At 36.1% G+C, this 19,327-nt stretch overlaps 3 protein-coding genes across 5 annotated transcripts; 2 read left to right on the forward strand and 1 right to left on the reverse strand.

The window, feature by feature from the left end:
• The first annotated feature begins 4,149 nt into the window (after positions 1–4,149).
• On the forward strand, positions 4,150–7,098 carry trappc4 (trafficking protein particle complex subunit 4). Its single transcript, XM_046862417.1, has 5 exons — positions 4,150–4,358; positions 4,527–4,701; positions 4,818–4,921; positions 6,531–6,657; positions 6,759–7,098. Exons 1-5 carry the CDS (start codon positions 4,184–4,186, stop codon positions 6,835–6,837), a joined length of 660 nt encoding a protein of 219 aa, XP_046718373.1. The 5' UTR covers positions 4,150–4,183; the 3' UTR covers positions 6,838–7,098.
• Positions 7,099–7,106: 8 nt separating this feature from the next.
• On the reverse strand, positions 7,107–14,411 carry slc37a4a (solute carrier family 37 member 4a). Of its 2 annotated transcripts, none has more exons than XM_046862415.1 (9): positions 14,243–14,411; positions 12,192–12,473; positions 11,620–11,852; positions 10,228–10,471; positions 8,897–9,055; positions 8,705–8,790; positions 8,501–8,614; positions 8,149–8,287; positions 7,107–8,020 (listed from the first exon to the last, which is right to left on the reverse strand). In XM_046862415.1, the coding sequence occupies exons 2-9, from the start codon at positions 12,349–12,351 to the stop codon at positions 7,854–7,856; spliced, it is 1,302 nt and encodes a 433-aa protein (XP_046718371.1). In that variant the 5' UTR covers positions 12,352–12,473; positions 14,243–14,411; the 3' UTR covers positions 7,107–7,853. The 2 variants fall into 2 exon arrangements, with proteins under 2 accessions (XP_046718371.1, XP_046718372.1); XM_046862416.1 differs by lacking the exon at positions 14,243–14,411 and adding an exon at positions 12,633–12,713.
• On the forward strand, positions 12,826–19,275 carry si:ch211-261a10.5 (potassium channel subfamily K member 13). Of its 2 annotated transcripts, none has more exons than XM_046862414.1 (3): positions 12,826–13,193; positions 15,210–16,788; positions 17,748–19,275. In XM_046862414.1, the coding sequence occupies exons 2-3, from the start codon at positions 16,428–16,430 to the stop codon at positions 18,698–18,700; spliced, it is 1,314 nt and encodes a 437-aa protein (XP_046718370.1). In that variant the 5' UTR covers positions 12,826–13,193; positions 15,210–16,427; the 3' UTR covers positions 18,701–19,275. The 2 variants fall into 2 exon arrangements, with proteins under 2 accessions (XP_046718370.1, XP_046718369.1); XM_046862413.1 differs by having other exon boundaries at positions 12,826–13,005.
• The last annotated feature ends 52 nt before the right edge of the window (positions 19,276–19,327 follow it).

Genomic DNA, 19,327 nt, shown 5'->3' on the forward strand with positions numbered 1-19,327 from the left:
GTTAGTGAGGGGTTCAGTGTGTCTTCACAAGAGAGAGAAAAAAAAGGGGAAAGAACCGTCAGATACATGCCCCTGTTCTGGCTCAGGCACATCTGTGAGTCACTTTCTAAGCATGAGTTCTGGTTCAGCAAGTGAAGTTTGTGCATCTCTAATAGGGACTGGTCTTCCAAATCTAAGAGAAAAGCCAGCTCCTTGGGACAGTTGGTGAATGACGAGACAGGTCATTCTAAAACTAGAGGGCATATTAATAGAAATGTGTGCAATGGGGATAGTACTGGTGGCTTCAGGTGGGTTGTTATGCAGAGGGTGCCTTTGTGTTGTCTTTTATGCAGGAGTCTGAATTTACACACACACACACACACACACACACACACACACACACACACACACACACGTCAAAAGTTTCGCATTTTGAAAAAAAAGTTTTGTTCAACGAAAAAACATACTAAATAAGTGCTACACATTGGTTTGATGGATTCATATGGTAATGCTGAGAACAATCGTCATAATAGTAGGAATTTCGTTTTTCATGGGTGGCACAGTCGAGGGTAGCATTGTCACCATAATGCTCTGGGCTCCCTGGCTCAATCCTCAGCTTGGGTTACTGCTTTTGTGGAGTTTTACATGTTCTCCTTGTCCATGTGAGTTTCAGCCTGGTCGTCCAGTTTTTTATCCTCAGAAAAACACAATTTTAAGTGGATTGGTGACTTTAAATTGCTGCGATATATGAAGGAGAATGTGACTGGTGCCCTCTGATTAACTGATGTCATCTACAGGTTGTATTCCTGCATCACATTCATTGTTTCTGGGAATAGTCTCAAAATCACCACAGCACTGAAAAGATAAAGAAGTTACTTAATGTAAATGTTGAGATTTTGTGGTATGAACTCTAAATGCATAGGACTTTTTTTCAAAAGGAAATTCTTTGTCAAAGTCAGCTAGTGTGCATCCTGAGGAAACTTTTCCAGTCCAGCTGGACGTTCTGCTGTGCAATGACAAGTGGAAGAATTTAAGACATCAATCAATAGCTGACTCTACAAATTATCCACTCATAACACCCCGACCCCCAAGCCTGGGGCAGTGGAGACGATTGAAGGCCTTGGCTGATGTGTTATTTTTTTTGTTTGTCTCTGTAAGTCATAAAGACAATGTTTACGGCATTTTGACATTCAACAGTCACCTGCAGCCTGCAGCTAAAGACAACAAATACACTCTAAAATCTTAATAAGGTCCTTTTAAAACAAATATTCTCTACTTTTCAGCATTGTTTAAGTTTTAAAAATGTGACAATAAAAACCTGTGTAAATTGGTGTAAGATGTTATTAATCAACATATTAATGATCAGGCAATTGTAATTTAACATCTAATTACACCTTAAAGTGTGTCAACTTTGTTTTTGTTAATATTTATAAAGTTGCATGATTATTGAATAATTTAATTATTAAGTAATAAAAGAATTACATTTAAAAAGTACTAACTGAGTGCAATTCTTTAAAACACTGACACTTTACTATGACAGTTTTACTGGGCTCTCATGGTTGACCTAAACCTATAACATTTTTGGTAATGACGATGGCACTTTTATTCCCACCCAGGTCACAGCATTTTTGCCATTATTAAGTGATTTTGGAATTGCAAAAATTTTGTAAAATACAAAGCCATTTTTTAACATGCTCTAATTAGGTCATAACAACATTGTGTCAAACAGAAAATATGCTACATGACTCAGAGCAATAACTAGATATCAACATTTATTAAAGTTGTATGTATGGCTACTGGGATTAGCCTTTCAGAATATTTCAGTAGGTTTCTTCCAATTGTTATATAAGTGTAAACACTCTATAGTGATAATAATCCAATAAAAATGTAAGTATCATCCTAGTCAAGCAATCTAATCTGCCTGACTAAACTCAGCTAACGAAACATGCTATCCTGAATAACTTAAAGTATGTTCATGCTTAATTAAATATGCAAACGTTGATAATAAGAAAACATAACGTGCCTTGTAAGTGCAGAATGCACATCAGCCAAATAAAGCTCGTAGAGAAGATCAATTTGTAGAGCTTATCGTTACAGGCCAAAAAAACTGTGTTGACCTCAATATTGTAATATTCTTGTAATTATATTAAAAAATATTGAAATTATACTTTTTCTACTTTAAAATAGTTTAATTTATTTAATTTTTGTGTAGATTGTTAGGTAGTACAGGGATATCAAACTAAACGGAAAAAAAAATCAAAATTTTAATATTAAAATTGTTTATATTTTTAATTGCATATTTATTTTCACATATCTTGGCAGCAAATAGTATACTATTTACATGAATTTAACCATTCACAATAGATAAAATTAGAAAATTATGATTGATAACTAAAAATATATAGAACTCATTTTACATTCATAATCATGTATAATATATGAGATTCACCATTCCTGCTGTATAGATATAGTACTCACTGGTACTGATTTTTTAAATGTTTGTGATGATTTACGTTTATTACTAAATATTAATAGATTTATGTAAGACAGAGAACTGGAGAGATGATTTCAGCAGACTGCCTCAAACCCACAGTTAAACACAGAGATGGAAGCTTATTGGTTTTCAGTTGTTTTGGATCAGGAAGGATTAGAGACTTATTCCAGGTGAAAGCAATACTAAACCAAAGTGAATGTGTAAAGTTGTTATTAATGCTAAGGGAGGATTTTCAAATGAAAAATAAAGTTTATCATCTGTACATTTAAAAATTTGTTGATTAGAGTAAAACTTCATACAAATGAATGATCTAGTTTGTTGCATAAACAAAGGGGGCATGTGTCTTGTGACAGGCACTGTATGTTTAAAACAGAAATATGCCAATGTTCTAATGAGGAATCTGCCATGCTTTAATCAGAAACATTGCACTCTGCAAACAGATCTAGAGATAAGAGGAGAATTCTCAGTTGTGATGTCAGTCTGTCACAAAGAATCATTCACACCCACATTCACACATAGAAGCAAATTATTTTTGCAATTCTTTCACATGCGAACAGGCAGAGGAGATTTGAAAACCCCTAAAGAAACCCAATAAAGACAGTAACCTGTTATGCAATGTGTGCAATGTTCCCCGCTGGTTATAATCAAGAATATACAGTAACCAGTACATTCATGAATATGGCATATATTCTGTATAAACAGTGTGCTCCCTGACTATCCATCAAAAAAGATGTGAAAAATGTCCACATTTTTGGATGCCTGCTAGATGGCCTCACTGACTCCAGCTAACTATCTGATTGGTTAAAGCAACAGCGTTAAGCAACATGGATTCTACACTACTAGAGCCCACAGTGCTGACTGTGAAGGACTTACAGCAGATTTATTTGACCCCGGTAACATAGGGTGTGGCAGCTGAAATCTGATTGGATAGAAACTCTAACCTAAACTTACACTTGGTTAAGCACCTGAGGGAAACGCTATGAAATTAAGAAAATAGACTATTGGGAATAATTTATTGCATATTCATGGACAAATATATATTAAATCATGTCAGTGATTTTAATAGTGTTTAGAGAAGAGAAGGCCTTGGTGGCCCCTCATTCTTATACACTGATATACACATATACACTATATTGGCAAAGGTTTGTGAACACCTGGTCATAAATATGGTGTGTGCTCTTTTAATTCCCTCCACTCTTCTGGGAAGATGTTTCACTAGATTTCGGAGTGTGCACATGGAAATTTGTGCTCATTCAGACACAGGGTGGTACTGATGTAGGTGAGGTGAGGAGGCTGCACTACACACTGTACACTACGCACCGTAACACTCGGGTTTGCACAGAACTCGTTAAAAACTATAAAAACAAAGTATTTATTGCATGTATGCAAAAGTTTGTGGATACTACTACTACTACTACTACTACTATTATTATTATTATTATTATTATTATTATTATTATTATTATTATTACTAAAATTAAATAATAAATTAAATACTACCACTAATATTATTATTATTATTATTATTATTATTATTATGATTATTATGATTATTATGATGATGATTATGACGATGATGATGATTATTATTATTATTATTATTATTATAGCTCGTCCGTTGATTCTTATTTTGTCGCGGTTCTTGCGCCGTGGTCACGTGCCGGGTGACGTAATACGTTTCCGCATCAGCTGTTCTTTCTGAATCGCAAGATGGCGATATTCAGTGTTTATGTAGTCAACAAGGCCGGTGGACTTATTTACCAATATGACAATTATGTCCCTCGGACAGAAGTAGAGAAAACGTTCAGCTTTCCACTCGATATAGTGCTCAAGATTCATGACGAGAAGGTGTTGGTTTCTTTCGGCCAGCGGGACGGAATCCGAGGTGGGCGGTGCGGAGATGCTAAGCTGCTAAGCTGCTAACTAGCCAAGCTGCTAACTAGCCAAGCTGGAAATGCATGTGTTTATGACAGATGAATGATATAATATACGGAGTGCATGTGGATGTTCTCCATTCATTTAGCTGTAAATGTATCTCTTGTTGCTTCTGCAGTTGGTCACGCTGTGCTTTCGATAAACGGAGTGGATGTAAATGGCAAGTACACAGCAGAAGGAAAGGAAATAGTGGAATATCTGAAGGATCCATCAAACTATCCAGTGTCCATCCGGTTTGGCCGAGCACGACTGACCTCCAATGAGAAACTCATGCTGGCTTCAATGTTTCACTCGTAAGCACGTTTGATTTATTATTCAAGATGTTCCTGAGACACTACAAGCTTTGTAAGTAGTTGCAAAAGCTCTCATTTTCCCAGCACATTACACTGAACCTGACCCCCCTTTCTAGGCTTTTTGCCATCGGATCACAACTGTCTCCTGAGGTCGGCAGCTCAGGGATCGAAATGCTGGAGACAGATGTGTTTAAACTACACTGCTTCCAGACACTCACAGGTAAACATGATGTCCCCAGTATATAAAAATGTTTGGTGGTAGTGATGTTTTAGCCCTAAAACCCCACTACATTCGTGTTGAAGTGCTTGGAAATGCTTGATATATTTAGTAAGGAATAAAACACATATAATGGGAAAATTGTCAATGACCTGGGTGTTTTGATGGGACCAAAAATGAATTAGAGGGCCATTATTACATATATTTACTCATTTTCCATTAACAGCACCACCAGTAGTGATTAATTTGTCCCATGCCTCTAATGTGCATTATGATTCCTTTTTATTAAATAATAAAACACTATTTAACCAATTATAGTTACATTGTGAAAAGTCTACAAAGCAAAATGGTAATGTTCCTTATATTATTCTCGAATGGATTCCCTTTTGAATCCGGTTCCTTTCAAGGTTTCTTCATTAATACCATCTCAAGGAGTTTTTTTCCTTGCCACAGTCCCCCTGACTTGCTCATTAAGGATCTTAGAGGGACTAATCAATACATTTAGAAATGTATGTTCATAATTTGTTTATTTCTGTAAAGCTACTTAGAGACAATGTCCTTTGTTAAAATCGCTATACAAATAAAATATAATTTAAATAAATAATAGAAGCTATAAACAGCCATTAAAGCCCTTACCAGCCTTTAAAGTAAATAAAGACTCCTTCTCCTTAGAAGAAGACACACCATATCAATCACTATACATTATTTCCCTGTTAAATCAAGATTTGTCATTTAGTGTATTATAAATAGATTTTATAGAGCACATGCCTGTGGATGGCCTGTTGCTACAGAAGTGATAATGTATTAGAACGAGCGCAATAAATCTAAACCTGTGATTTGAACTATGTCAAAGCTGATGCTGTTGAAAAAGTCATACATCATTTCCTACCTTCAGACCAAGCAGATTCTTGTATTCAGCAGCTCTGTGGGATTAAAACATTTATATACTCTGGTGCAGAACACCCACCTCACTCCTACACTCACTCAAGACTATTTTATTCAGAAAGCATGCCATATACATACGGTAACTTTATAAGTCTAAAATTACAACAGTTGCTCTGAACCATTCTTCACAGACTCTTTGACCCTACTAATTAATGTAAAGGGACCCACTACTGACCAATGATATTTGTCTGCTGAATCTTTTTGAATAAAGTAGCAAGGCTGACCTAGAAGAGACATAGTAGTGTGTGTGACATACAGATGTAACAGGATAAAATAAAACAGCATTAATGGGCTTCTTAACCTCTGTGTTTATTGGGCATTTATTAGAGGTTTAGACTGTCCTCCATTGTATGGTCCCCTTATAAATGTTACACACTTGTTCATGTATAAAAATCATCCTCCCACCCTTTAATGTGTTAATTTTAACAATAGAAAGTATGAAATATGTGTATGTTTGTGTGATGGACTCTTTCCCAGCCCAGTACTGAGACATGGGTATTTAAAAACTTCCAGCTACTGATACAGTTGTTGAACTACTACTATCATGAAACTTATCCACTTCTTTACTCAGTACAGTTTTATTTTCTCAGATGCACAGGGTAGATGAATAATGACATTATGGATAGCACAGTGAGCAAAAATAGTTATCAACCTCCATCTTTCACAGGGATCAAGTTCATCGTACTAGCAGATCCTCGCCAGTCTGGTGTTGATGCGCTCCTGAGAAAGATCTATGAAATCTATTCAGACTTTGCCCTAAAGAATCCTTTCTACTCTTTGGAGATGCCCATAAGGTCGGTATTACGGTTTTATACACTGTATGTAGTTAACTCTTTGATGCAATAATCAAAAATTAACAAAAAAACAATATTAATGAATATCCATTTTATTGCAGATGTGAACTTTTTGACCAAAATCTAAAGAGTGCTCTGGAAGTAGCAGAGAAAGCTGGAACATTTGGGACAGGTTCCTGAGCAGACCTGCCACGTGTGATGTAACTGTATAGGCTCAGCAACCAACTGTATATAATGTGGATTAAACTACGGACTAATCGACAATGACACCAAAATGGTGGATAAACCAGAGCTGGACTAGAAAATGTTGTTTGATGGGCACATGAAACTATGAACAGTCTTGTGTTTCTAGCACCACACTGTACTTGGTCCAAACCTGTTCTGTTTTAAGTTCACCATGTCTGCATAAATAAAGGTTTCACTTAAAGATTAGAACTCAAACCCCAAAATCTGATGTTTGTAACATATTTATTGCATATAAATGTTTTCATTGTATTATTGAAAAACCTTATATTTCCATAACAGCACATACAAAAGTAAAAGTAACAATAAAGAGGTAGAACCATGTTTAGTTGCCTCAATTTCAGTTGGAATTAAGACTCAATCTTCTAAATTATTCATGACAATGCTGATAATGGTTTTAACTTGGCATTAGTTAATAATACTTTATTTAAAAAAAACTAAAACATGGTGATGTTTGTTCCTTATAAAAATGCAGATTTTTTTAAATTGTAAAAAATAATTTATTTTCAAGAAAAATAGTGTGAAAGAGGAAGAATTGCATATTGGTGGAGGTACTACAAATTATACAGCACAATACAATCAAGTAAGTGTTTTTCCCCCCATTGTAAGTTTACAATTTGTAGCTTGGAAGTGAATTGTGTGTGAATTAACTTTGACATTAAACAAATTTGTTCCTTTTTGGTGCCTCAAATAAGAACCAGTTTCCCCAAAGCATAGCACCCTTAAAATATTCTTCGTAGTCTCTCAAAACTAATCCATAACCATTATAGAGATATGTAGAGCATTTTCACATCCTCAGGTGAATACAGTTTTTGATGTTTACAATCCTAACTCAAACAAGTTTATACACTTTATTAAATTTCTTCAAAATCCTGTCTATTAATTTTACAGTGAACATATCACTGTGTAGGATACACCACTTTGTTGCTGAGTAGCTCCAGTAACACTGTTGATTAATCCATCTTCTTCTGCGCACGTCCCATCTTGGTTTGGATGTTACGGAGAAGGAAAAAGCTAACGGTTGTGACAGCGCAGGTGACCTCTGCTACCCAGAATGCTGTATCCCAGCTGTAGTGTTTCGCAATAGTGCTAAATGGCAACCCAGACAGAAAACCTCCAACTGGCAAGAAATGCAGCGGACACATTTTTTAATGTTTCTGGCAAAATCTGCATTAAACCTGGTATTCTGTTTAATAGAACATATTATTTTTCTGATGAAATGTAAGTGATTTCATTGCAAGGCCTTACCATTTGCCATCAAGGCTACAATAGCGTGTGATGTTCCGCAGTAGTTGGAAGGCGCACTCTCATTAGCAATAACTCCAAACAGAGCGATTGGACCATAAGAAGAGAAGCCAAAAACAGCACCCAGGGAGAGAATCCAAACCTGTGTGGTGTGGAAGTTTAAAACAGTAAAATATTAATGAGGTGTTTTATGATGCATAAATATAAAATAGCTTCTTGTTGCAAACTGCATAAGGTATGAGAGAAGTGCTTTTAGGCAGCCATGATTTTTCCTATTTTGCATATCAAACCTGCTGAGAAGTGCAATATTATAAAAGAAACTTTTAAATGAATAAAAAATCTTTTAAAAAATTACATTCGAGCTTTCCTGAATGACAGTTGTTCGGAATAAATACATGGAGACGTACATTCCTGCCATCATTGATAGCAGGAGACCATGTCGTGGGTTACCGTAGCCAGACAGACCTTGCTGTGGATAAAAAGATAAAAAAATTACACATGTATATATTCAAAATAATTTTCCATTATAATTTCTCAAAGCCTGATAGTTCAAGCTTACTCGTGCAACAGCCCTGTCTGACAGATATCCAGCAGCTAAACTGCCCACCAGACCCCCAATCTCCAAAGCACTCATGTAAGAACTGCCTGTGGAAAAAGTCAGACTCATGTCACATTTAGCTCTGAAACCTTACTGTCCGATTACTGAAGTATTTCTGTAAATAACTGTCATAATAAAATCAATCCACAGTACCCATCAATGCTGATTGCCCCTTGTCCTGGATGAGGAAGAGCTGCCCCCAGTCTGTGCAAGCAGTCTTGACCCCAAACACTACCAGGTACCCAAATGACAATAACCACAGATATGGTGACAGAAGGAACTCCTTAAAGGTGCTCTCATCCCTGCTGGAGCCTGTGAAAATATATGATAGTTTAGTTTATATACACTAAATTCTGCTTTTTAACCTATTCTTCATCCACTGCTTCAGTGAGATTTGTGCAGTGTAACATTATTTTACCACATTTCTTTCTCCTGTGGAACAAAAAAAACCTATTTACTCAAAACTCATTTATAATCTGTGTTAGTAATTGTAATAGTAATACAACCATTACAAAGAAAAGAAAATTCACTACATTACTTTTCTGGACTTTTTTGTCCTTTGAAATTATATAAATTTGTCAAAACTGACTCATATAAACACAGTAAACACAGTTCAGATTAGTGCTTCGGTATGGTTGATAAATACTCACCAAATCCAGGTAATCACAAAGCAATAAATTAGTTCTCTCATTAGGGACGTAGTTTACAAAGCAGAAAAAAAATATTTAAAGTATTAAATGTTTACAGACTGTCCCAATAGATTCCTTTAGACTTATGACAGAGTTTCAAGTAAATCGTTTTGGTTTTTTTGGTATTCTTTCAATGTTTCTGAGAAACATCAGAATTGTTGTTTCTGGTAACCAATTGCTTGTTACAGATGTGGTATTGCCATTCTGCCAAATGCGATAAAAGTAAAGTATTACAGTGTTTGCAATGGTCATAGCATTAAGAAATAATTTATAGCCAACTTCTGCATGTGATTACGATTATTCTCTGAAACAGTTCTCATTTTGACAGTAAGTTGGTCAAGGATTTAAAAAAATTCCTAAACAGTGAGTAGAACAAAGATCTGCTTTGATTAGTCTTTTGTGAGTAAACACATTTAAATGTGACCTCAAATGGCCTGACTCTGATCTGTTACACTAATTCCACTGTGGGCCATGTTTACCTCACATGTAGGACGCACAGGTACAGAGTCCATAACTCAATCATGCAATTTCAGACATTTTTTTCTCATGGAAAACTACCAAACAGAAAATACATAGCCTATAAAATCTTCAACTTCATATTATTTCTTACAAAATCATATTTAGAAGAGATCAAGTATCAGGAAGTAGCCATGTTTTGGTAACTCATTTATGTGTACTGATTTCTGTGTTTAGAAATACACTATGCCAGCAAAACTGGAAAACTGCTTATAGCAAGCAAAACGCAGTAACACCGTTTCAAAATGATGTGTGTTAAATGAACAAACATGCTCAAACCTGCTTTGCCTTTCTTTGGACTAGCTTCTATATTGGGCAAGCCAACATCTTTAGGCTCGTTGTGAATCACCAGCAGGCAGAAGATTGACACGACCGCACAGATCAGACCAGAGATGGATAAAGTAGTCCTCCAGCTATAGCTCTCAGCCAAAAGTGTGGCAATGATCGGACCTAGTCCACCAGCTAGGTTCATACTGCAGGACAGCACAGCCCACCACGTCCCAAACTGAGATGGCTCAAACCACTGAAGACATAAAAACATTTTTTTTTCCAGTAATTCCTGAAGTCATAATTAGAAATGGATATTAGTAGCTCTGTTGCTTTTGGTACAGTAAACAAGAAAAGCTTTCAAAACATTGGTAATCACTTTTCACCCACTATGCATTTTGTATGTTCAGTATACTGTTACTGACAGTTACTTATTTGTTGCTATAGACACCCCACATACTACCATGTCAGTGTCTCTGCTGTGCTAAAAATGGACCACCACATAAATAATATATGAGCAGTTTTGGACATGTTCCATTAATGGATAGAGTAGAGTGGTGACTGACAAGCTGTGCATAGTAGTAGTGTAATGCAATGCCACTACCTGTATCCATACAGTGCTTCACACATCCATATCTGTATTTGGATTTAATCCTGAAGGGGACATGGTCCCGACTGAATGTTTATGTCTGTCTGTCTGTCTGTCTGTTTTTATTTATTTATTTAGCATGTAAAATCTACCACTATGCCCACTGTAATCCAAGTCTGCAGGAAATTGTCATGCTTCATTCACAAAATATAAATTAAATTCCAATTGATCAAATCCCTGAACTTCTACAGTTCCTTAAATGCATGCCAGAAGCACTCCTGACCTTTTCAGCAGGAATTTCAAATGTGACTGAGTAGGTAAGAGAACTATCTATTGCAACTGTGCACCCTCTAATTATTTCTGTATAAGTATCTGATTAGAACATATTATCTGATAATTCAAAATAATGTATAAGTATTTACCTACATTCTTGTGCATAATAATAGATAGACTATAGACAGTAACTGCAAATACAGACAAATAAATAAACTGCTGTCACAGTGATTTGTGATATTTCAAAGGGTCATGAGAGAGTCAAAAAGAGGTTCGGAAACCCACTATATGTGATGGACACATGTGATGGGAAAAAAAATTTCTGTAAGGCAGCAAGCCCATTTGTTCAACCTGTCAAGGGGCCAACAATTCTACTGGTTCTCCTACCTATAGTACTTCACAAAATAAATCATGCCAAATAAATTGTCAGTTGAGTGTATACAATAATCATACTTTATCTTAGTAAAGCCTGAGAATATCTTGAAGCAGCTATGGAATTGTTTCGGCTATTTATCTGTGACCTAATTTATTTGTTTACTTACCTTACGGAGCACTTTGCCACATGGTGGCCACCCAAAGCCCTGGCCAAGCCCATTCAGGAACCAGAGCCCAGCGAACATAGCCACAGTGGAGGACTGTGAGAACAGCACGTTAATGCCACCCACCATGAAGAGGCCAATGGAAAAAAGCCATCGTGCACTTATCTGATCAGAAAGCACCCCACTAATGAACTTGCTGATAGCATAGGCGAGAGACTGGCTGCTGGTGATAAGACCTGCAACATGCAAACATAAAACAATAATTCTTTATGCTGGTGTGGAGAGTCATTATATTTCCGATTGTGTCTCTGAAAAGTGTGGGACGGGATATGAGAAAATGATGTTATCTCTCATTTAAGGTTGGCTTAACTGATCTCGAAGTTAGTTTTAACATAATTAGAAACTCCAAACATGGACCATGCACAACTACAACAAAACCAAAGGTCAAGGATTGATTGTTACAATGGGAAGTCACCTCCTACTTTACACGATTGCGGATCTACTCAAATTGAGAAATCTGATGCATACAAGAACGGTGATAAAATAAATATTTGAATTAAATGATGTGCTCCTACCCAAGTCATCTTTATCCAACTTGATCTCTTGCATTACAGAGGGCATTACGAAGGAGAAGGTCTTTCTGTTGAAGAAATACAGTGTATAGCCCACAAACATGGCAAGGAAAATTGTGGTCCTGTAGTAGCCATATCCATACTTCGCTCCAGAATTTGCCATAGTGCTCCAGCAACAATGACAAATTAGCTTTCTGGACTGTTTCCACCCCTACACAAACGTTAGTGTTTAGCTTGAACACAGGGAGATGAACTTTGCATCAGGTTCCAATGAGCAGCACAGAACTGGAAGGATAAGGAGGAAAAGTTGTAATCAATACAGAGGTTAATGGTCAACCTGGAAGTGTCCTGTTTAACTCAGGGGACAGTCATATGCTGTTATAATGCCTTAGCTATAGCAGAACAAAAACAACCATTAGTGTAGTATTTCCTCTACACCCTTACCTTTTCCCAGCTGTACACCACCTTCACCGAAATGCTATCCAATATTGGTGCAGGCCTAAAGTTCAACATAGGATCTATTTAACGATAACTACAGCTCTGAAGCTTAATAATTTACTCTGGACTCCAGTCTTGCTCTGGGATTGGCCTGATCATTGGGGCGTGAAGTAGTGCAGCAATTCGAGTAATTGGTCGGCTTTAAAGTTTGGAGCAAAGTAAAAAAAAATGTGAAAAACCCCACACTGCTCTTATTAAGCAGAGATGAAGCTCCTCCTCAGTTCAGTGTCTCTACTTATTTTTTTTTTATCCATGATGTAATCTGTCATACGGTAGGAGCTGTACTTTATCTCCACGGTTGTCTTGACTCGTGTCTTGAGTAAGTGTGATGACACAACTGTTAAACTGATTTTATAGTGAAGAAGCTTTTTATAAAAGGTGGATAAGACGTTGGACTTCTGATCGTTAGGTCATGGGTTCAAATCCCAACAACACCAAGCCGACACTGCTGTGCCCTTAAACAAGGCCCTTAACCATCAAATGCTCAGCTATATAACTGAGAAAATTGTAAGTGGCTCTGAATAAGGGCATCTGCCAAATGCTGCCAAATGTAAAGTCTACTCTATCATAAATATAATCCCAAGATCTACTAATCATCTGAGATTTTAATCAAGCATTCCTAATATTTTCCAGCAAGTTTGTAGTCAGCTGTCTTCAGTTGCAGTAACATTTAATCAGCAGTAAACATGTCGGTTTCTGAGACCATCAAGCTCTTCTCTCAAACAAATTCTTGAGTTCAGTTCTTTTATGATTCGATATTTCTGTCCATACCAGCAAAATTGCATGGAAATTCATCCAGTGTACAGCCAGCTTTTGTTTAACCTGATATCTGTTACCAAAACACACATTGAACTACTCGAACTGGAAGATCATATTTGACAACCGGTAACAAGCAGGAAAGTAAACAGAATTCAGAATTCACATTAGTTTATAAGCAGTTGGAATAATAATAATAATAATAATAATAATAATAATAATAATAATAGATCAGTTTAGTTTGGTAAAGTAGAGGGTTAATGTTTTATCAGATGGCAAAGACGGATTGACAGCTGACCTGGCAGTGTTTTGACATTTTCATGGAATTAGCGAGACTAATATGCAAGTTGTATTGGTTGTATTTCCAATTTTATGTAGTAATATCTATTGTAAATCGTCATAAATGCATTATGGAGACTGTGACTGTGCAAAAAAACAGGGGACTGTTTCACACTTTCTCCATATAATCAACCACTGGTCTGAAATGCATAATGTTAGAGAGGCAAGCCACAAAAGCTTTATTATTATTATTATTATTATTATTATTATTATTATTATTATTAATTAAAAAACGATGTGTAGAGTAGCAAATCAAATCTGCAGTATACGTGGCAAAACAGAAAGTCACTATTCTTGATAAGCAGAAGTCTCAAATAAAACCGAGGGTTGCAGATGATCAATTATTATGACACTGAAATTCAATTAAAAATATAAATACACAACAAAAAAGACCGCGGCACCATTGAGCAAATCACTTTTGCAGAAGTGCAGAATTTGTTTACTTCCGTAAAGTAAGTTACCTTAAAGACGGCATTTTGATCTCTGATCATCTTCAGCGTTTCGACGCGTACATTTCATAAATAAAGGTTTTTATGGTCTTTACATTTGATCTAAAAAATCCTAAAAATCAAATGACACCCAGCTTCCTCGAACTGCTACAATATTGTCGCGGTCTCACTTCATTCAATAGCTGATGCATCATGGTTAATGTAGTTCAGTGAAGTCTTTGGAAAACTTCCTGTTACAGTTATACAAAGCTAAAGGACTGCACTGAGTGCTATTAAACAGACTATTAAACTTGTATGTATACACATATTTTTATTTGTATAGAGCTTTTAACAATAGACATTGTACAAAAGGTTATAAAACTGATTTATATGTTGGTGCCCATAAATGTAGAGCCTACAAATTAATCTCTAATAAGCAAGCCATTGGCGATAGGTAGATTGGAAAATAGTTATATAGTATATTTTGGCACAAAACTTTCTGTACTCTGTCAAACATTTTCAAATGAAGAGGACATGACACACACATTGACATGACAACATCCCAAAGCAGACATCATGAAAAAATGGTGACTGTGGCAAGGAAAATCTTCTTGAGATGGTTTAAGGAAGAAAACTTGAGCAAAACTGATAATCCTACTCCTCCTTTAGTAAACTGCTGTCAGAAGCCATTGTAGCAGAATGTTTATATTAATTACAGGCCAAATCCATTTTTATAGTTCTGGTGTCGCTAAGTAACTTAGATCTTTAGGCTGTTCATTTAGAACCATCCATGTAAAAATATATAATGTACTGTATATGGATATATATAACACGTATAATAATAAGAAGAAGAAGAAGAAGGAAAAGAAGAAGAGAATTATTCATATACATTTACATGTCTATAGCAAAATTATGAATAAAAATAGTCTGAAGTTGTAATTGTTTACTATTATTTAATTGTTAATTTGATTATGTGTATTTTCTCCCTCTTTCTGTGCAGAACTCCCTCTGGTTCTCTGTTTTTCTCCGACCACCCACATGCCTACTGGTTGGTGAATTGTTTATTCTATCTTCAGCCACGAAATTATTCAAAACGCCAAAATTTTCAACTCAAGGAAGCTTCTTTGTTGCAACTCTGTCATATTACAGTGGCTGTGGCCTTGTCTTTGTAAAAAATGGTCAGGTAAAACAAAAGTGTAAAACATAATTTAACAGTCCATTTCCTGGTGCTGTAATACATTCTGGGAGTTGCTGTTTCAAGATAATAAAACTAATGAGTTCTAATGTGAGAAAGAAGTTGGTCCAACAATATATGCTGTTTCAAGTCCACTGGCCTTCATCAAGCGCAAAAAGGGTCCTCACAGGAAAGCAGGGGTTTACTGGAGGGTTGGTGATCAGAGAATGGAAAGCAAAGATGGAAGTATCTATAAGAGTATCTGGAAGGGTGAAGACTGCCAGTCAGATTCTGAAAAAGAAAGAAAAAAAGAAATATACAGAAACGCTAAACTGGTAACAAGAAGCATCTGTGAAATAGAAACCATCATAGACTGTGTTAATGACTGATTAACCGTATTTCCTGAGCCTTAGCATTAGCTGCCATAATAGACTTAAATAAGTGAATATGGTTTTATTTAAATCAATATACTACTAGACTATTATGTGTTCTTTAACTAGTGTTATTAGTAATATGAGCATGTTTGAGTAATAGAAAATTCTAAAGCAAGAAAAAGTCGTTACTGCCATTTATATAGACAGTACATAATTTTTTTCACATTTTCTTAGGCATATAAGCATAATAAATGAGAATGGATTTGAGATTTTTGCAATATCTAAGAGAGTCTCTAACCAAAGCAGTGTTAAAATGGAGCAAAGGAACATTTTTACAGGACTTGTGTACTAGCCTTGATTGGACAAACCTCAACATAATATGGTTACCTGCAATATAACTGTAAAATCCTCATAAACTAAGGAGAGCTGGGCTTAATTATGGGCCTGTAATACTAATAAACGTCATTTATGTACATAAGCACTGTTGCAACCTTTCTGTACCTGTAAGAAGCAGCTGCCTTACAGAGCTGCATCTGAGCTTTTTGACTTTCTTTTATTAACACCATATTTCTAAGTTAAAACCAATGCAGACCCACTGCTAGGGGACAGAACTGAGGGCAGTGCAGGAAATATCATTTTCTTTTGATTTGAATTGATCTATAACTGTGTGATGATTGTGTGTATACCTCAGTCCACCAGCGACAGCAGTCCCTGTTGTTGCAGGTGGCCTTGGGTTAATATAGATTTTGCCCGCATTGTGCTACTGGGATTACTCCTAGTGCTGTACATGTTCTTTGGGGCTGCAGTCTTCTCGGCCTTGGAGAGACCATTGGAGCTTGAAGCTTACAAGATATGGGATGAGAAATTAGCTGAATTTGCACAGGAGCACAGCGTGAGTCCAGAAGACCTACATGATCTGCTGAAGGACTATGAGGAGGCCAATAATGCTGGGGTTTGGATGCAAGGTCAAAGAATGTTTTGGGACTTTCGTGGAGCTTTGTGCTTTGTGGCAACAGTTATTTCCACTATCGGTAAGTAATAGTACATCTTACATACATTAAGATAAATTACTCTTGAGTCGCATGCATGCATTTGTTTATATGCAATAAAATAGGTAATTGAATGATATGTAGAAATTATATTGAATATATAAATATACATATTTATTTTCATTGAAAAAAATCTTCCCATAGCATGAATAACATTTTAAACGCTCTAGGCATCCAGACAATTAATTTGTTCTCCAAAAACTCAGCGGAAATACTTTGCCATGCCTCTTGTTAAATGTGCCAAATGTTCTTTAGTTATTGAACATGCATTTGTCTCAGATTTTATCTCCAAACTTTTAACAGAGACTGTATTATATTATGTATCTTTGAGATCTTTTGGTTACACCATTTAAGTGGTTTCCTGCACCTAGTTCCAGCTTGTCTTTGTCTTCCAGCTCCATACCTGTCTTTAATTTTTTTGCTAAGGTTGTGAAAGAGGTCAGTTAGTTTCCTTGTAAAAAAAAAAAAGGTTTGTGTGCTGTAGGTATATATATATATATATATATTTACAAGATTTACATACAATCATTAAATTTACCCAGAGCGACAAACTAAAAGAACTGTCATTTTTGTGTGATTTTTGTGAGTGTGATATAGGGTGAGTGTGACATAGTGGTGCAATAGGTAAAGTCATGTCACAACTCCAGGGTACTGGGTTAAATCCTGATGTTGCTTGCATGGAGTTCCTTTAGGTTCTCCCAGGTAGGTAGGCTGTAAGAATCTTCCCAGATGTAAATGTTCCACCTTGCAATGGACTGGAATCTTGTCAGGGGTGATTATTCTGGTTCAAAATACTGTTATTCTTGAAAATGATTTATAGTCATTATAGTTAGTGTTTGTGCTGTAATGCTTCTTATGCTTAGTATTTCATGAAATTTTAAATGATTAATCAAAATATAATTTATTTGCATTGAATACTGATATATATTTATATTTTCCAGGATATGGACTGGCAGCACCAACCACCACAAATGGAAGGATTTTCCTCATTTTCTTCGGGCTGATAGGATGTTCAGCAGCCATTCTCTTGTTTAACCTTTTTATTGAACGTGTCATCACTCTTATAACATATGTGTTAAGTAGATGCCATGAGCAAAAAATGTCAAACAAGAGTCAAGGAGCTGCTGCTTCTAATCTCACCACACAACCAGGTGGCACAACAAGTGGGCAAGAGGATTGGAAGCCTTCTGTTTATCACGTAACACTAATTATGCTAGCAGTTTGTTTTCTGGTAGCATGTACAGCATCAGGACTCTATTCTGCTGTGGAAGATTGGAGCTACCTGGAGTCGATGTACTTCTGCTTTGTGACCTTCAGCACTATGGGTTTCGGGGACATGGTAAGCGGACAGGAAATGCCCGAAGAAGCAAGCTGTTTTTACCAGGTTGTCAACGTCCTTGCAATTTTTCTTGGTGTTGGCTGTGCCTATACTCTCTTTGATCTCATTGCTATCATGATCAAAGCAATGTTGAATTGGATCTTGGGCAAGGTGCTATGTTTGTGTTGCTGTTCAAAGACCAGTTTGAAGAAAACCCAGCCTGTTCAGATCTGCTGCTCTTGGTTCATATGTTCTAAAGTTGAAGAATCTTGTCCTCAGCTTTCAAACACTGCCAGCTGTTTCAGCCAATGCTGGAGCAGCCATATGGTAAAGATCAGTACAGAAAAATGCAGATGTTCTGGTTCTGCTTTACAGACTGTGTGCCGAAGTGAAATGCACATCACAGAAAACAATTGTATCTGTAAACACAAGGTGTCAAAGGATAATGTGGTAGAAAATAAACTTCATGTGACCAGTGGCTGTCCATTTTGTCAAAACAATAGTCTACCTGAGGTGATGGGTGGCATAGCCATGTTAAATAACTATTTGCAAGAGACAAGCTACATCTCTATTTAGAGGACATTCAACTGTGAGAACAAGCACTGAACAGTTCTATGAAGCATATGGCAAAATGATCAGAGCTCAAAGTTTCGACTTAAGAGAACTATTATAGTTCATACTTTTTCCAGTCTCTTGTAGAATGTATATCTTGGACAGATCAATTGGCTCAACTGCCCCTTTTCTAGACAGCAGTGAAGCTAGAAAGTCAGTAATAAATGTAAAGTATTTGGTCATAAATCTTTCTTCTGCCATAATGCCCAATATGCTAAATAAAACATATATAAAATAACACAATAAGGATTAGAAATCCATTTTCTAGAATAAAATGCCAATTTTATTTTTCACAATCTAATCCATAAAATGTGTCCATATAACATTTTATAATTGTTGAATGTCAAAATGTATTTATATGTTTATTCTTCTTCTTTTGGCTTCTACTGTTTATTATGTTTTTATAAATAATTGTTAGTGGTATGGTCTTTGATGTCACTGCAGTTCATTGCTTTTATCAGTGCAATGAGCTTTTGTAAGCTCTGCAAACCTGACCAGAATGAAGTAATGAATGAGTGAATGAATTAATGAATTAATAAATAAATGCGGTTTAGTCCTCTTTTTATTTTCTAAAATTATGCAAATACTACT

Source organism: Silurus meridionalis, chromosome 12 (assembly GCF_014805685.1).
Source record: "Silurus meridionalis isolate SWU-2019-XX chromosome 12, ASM1480568v1, whole genome shotgun sequence".
Lineage (NCBI taxonomy): Eukaryota > Metazoa > Chordata > Actinopteri > Siluriformes > Siluridae > Silurus > Silurus meridionalis.